A 1,882-nucleotide genomic window follows, 5' to 3' on the forward strand; every position below is an offset into this window, starting at 1 on the left:
ACACACGTATACGAGTGTGTACACGTAACGTTATTTTCCGGGCGAACGTTTTAAATGGGATCAGCTAACGGGATCATGGGCTGGTCCGGGAGGCCCCGCGTGCGGCTCTGCAGACGGTCCGCGTGTCCGGCTGGCTTTTCTCTGCTCAGCTCTGACCTCCCGTCTCTGCTGGCATCTGTGCGCCCTCCTTTCTCTGGCTTCCGGCTTCTCTGTTCTGCGAACCGCCCCCCGCCCCCCGCCCCCCGGCCCTGGACCCCAGCTGCCCGTGTGTCTTTGGGGCCCACAGCTGGCCAGTCACTGGCAGCTCCTCAGGGCGTTTCTGGCCCATGCAATGTGCCAGTCCCTGCTTGCGATTCCGAAGAACTCTGGTTTGTAAAGTGACTTTGTCACTGTGCTCCCAGCCGTCTGTCCCCGCCTGGCGGCTCCTGCCCGGCCCATCCCAGCAGTCAAAGGCCTTCGTTGCTCTGCCGCGTCTCCCCACGTGTAGCTTTCGGCGGCTGGCACTTGTGCCCGGCGCGCGTCTGCGCCCACGGAACTGTCTGGTGCTGAGGGAGCTGCCTTCCTCCCCATGTTCGTGCGCCCGGACCCTGGCCGTGGGGACTCGGGGACCGTGGCCTCCTCCCTTGGGCACTTGGGCCTCTGCCAGGAAAACTCATGGCTGGGATCTGGGGTGCAGCACTCGGTGGTCCCCGGGGGCCCTCTGACCGTGCAGGGCTGGGCACAAGGTGGGTGGTCTCCCTTTTGGGGCTGGGGCAGAGTCGTGGGGGTCGGGCGTTGAGGTTGCTGTGTTCCCCGGGCCTGTGGGACCCTGTGTGGGGTCCCGCAGGGCTCGTGGCCTTGCCAGATTTGGGGTGCTGGTGAAGGAGGATGTGAGAGCGTCCTTCTGCCCTGCCAGGTGGCAGTTTGGTCCTGGGCTGCCTCTGACAGTATCTGTCCCCCGTGTGTCCCCTGAGGACAGTCCTGCGTGCTCAGCAGTGCGTGTCCTCCCGCAGGGTGCCAACGGCCCGGGAGCTGTCCAGGCCACCCCTTGCTGTTGCCGAGAAGGTCCAGCGCCAGGCCCTGGGCAGCCGCTCAGATCGGCCCTTGGGAAGGTTCTGGAGGAGATCGTGGCCGCCCCTCCCCCCTGAGTGGTTCATGGGCGGCTGCAGGCCCCCCGAGCGGCCGGGCCCGCCATGCTGCAGTGCCGGCTGGCCCAGGAGTTCAGCTTCGGGCCCCGGGCCCTGAAGGATGCCCTGGTGTCCGTGGACCCAGCCCTGCAGCGGCTCTATGCGTCCACCTTCTCCCCGGCTGAGCGGCTCTTCCTGGCCGAGGCCTACAGCCCCCAGAGGAGCCTCTTCCGCACGCTGCTCATCCACACGGCTTTCGACTGGCTGCTCAGCCGCCCCGAGGCTCCCGAGGACTTCGAGACCTTCCACGCGGCCCAGCTGGCCAGGAGGCAGGGCCGGGGCCGCAAGCACATCTACCTGCAGCCGATCGGTACGGGGTCGGGGCACGCGCCCTGCCTCCCAGAGGGCTGGGGGCAAACCCCACAGGGCCGGCAGCTGGGTGACCACCGTGGGGGGAGGAGTGTCACGGAGCCAGCAGGACCCTGCTGTGGGGACGAGGGCCTGAATCAAGCACACGGGGGTGTCTGTACCCCGGCCCAGGCAGGGCTGAGATGTGGTGGGCGGGGTGGGGTTGGGCACAGGGAGCCCTGGGCCCTCCGCCCACTCAGCTCCACTCTGATACCGTCCAGAAGGCCCTGGCCCCTGGGCCTCTCTCCGACCAGGGGCAGGTCGCCCAGCCAGGCCGGCGGGGCACGCGGGACAGATGTGGCACCTGGCTCTGGAGAGGACGGAGGGCCTGAGCTGAGCGGAGCAGTGCAGAGTGTCGTGCTGCCCCC

At 68.1% G+C, this 1,882-nt stretch overlaps 1 protein-coding gene across 1 annotated transcript in view; it reads left to right on the forward strand.

The window, feature by feature from the left end:
- Positions 1 to 1,172: 1,172 nt before the first annotated feature.
- Positions 1,173 to 1,882, forward strand: part of AMZ1 (archaelysin family metallopeptidase 1) — an 8,548-nt gene continuing 7,838 nt past the window's right edge. Inside the window, exon 1 of the mRNA XM_023532755.1 lies at positions 1,173 to 1,545. Within this exon, the coding sequence (XP_023388523.1) occupies positions 1,173 to 1,545 (373 nt within the window). The remainder of the gene's footprint in view (positions 1,546 to 1,882) is intronic.

The sequence above is a fragment of the Pteropus vampyrus genome, unplaced genomic scaffold, assembly GCF_000151845.1.
Source record: "Pteropus vampyrus isolate Shadow unplaced genomic scaffold, Pvam_2.0 Scaffold90, whole genome shotgun sequence".
Classification (NCBI taxonomy): domain Eukaryota; kingdom Metazoa; phylum Chordata; class Mammalia; order Chiroptera; family Pteropodidae; genus Pteropus; species Pteropus vampyrus.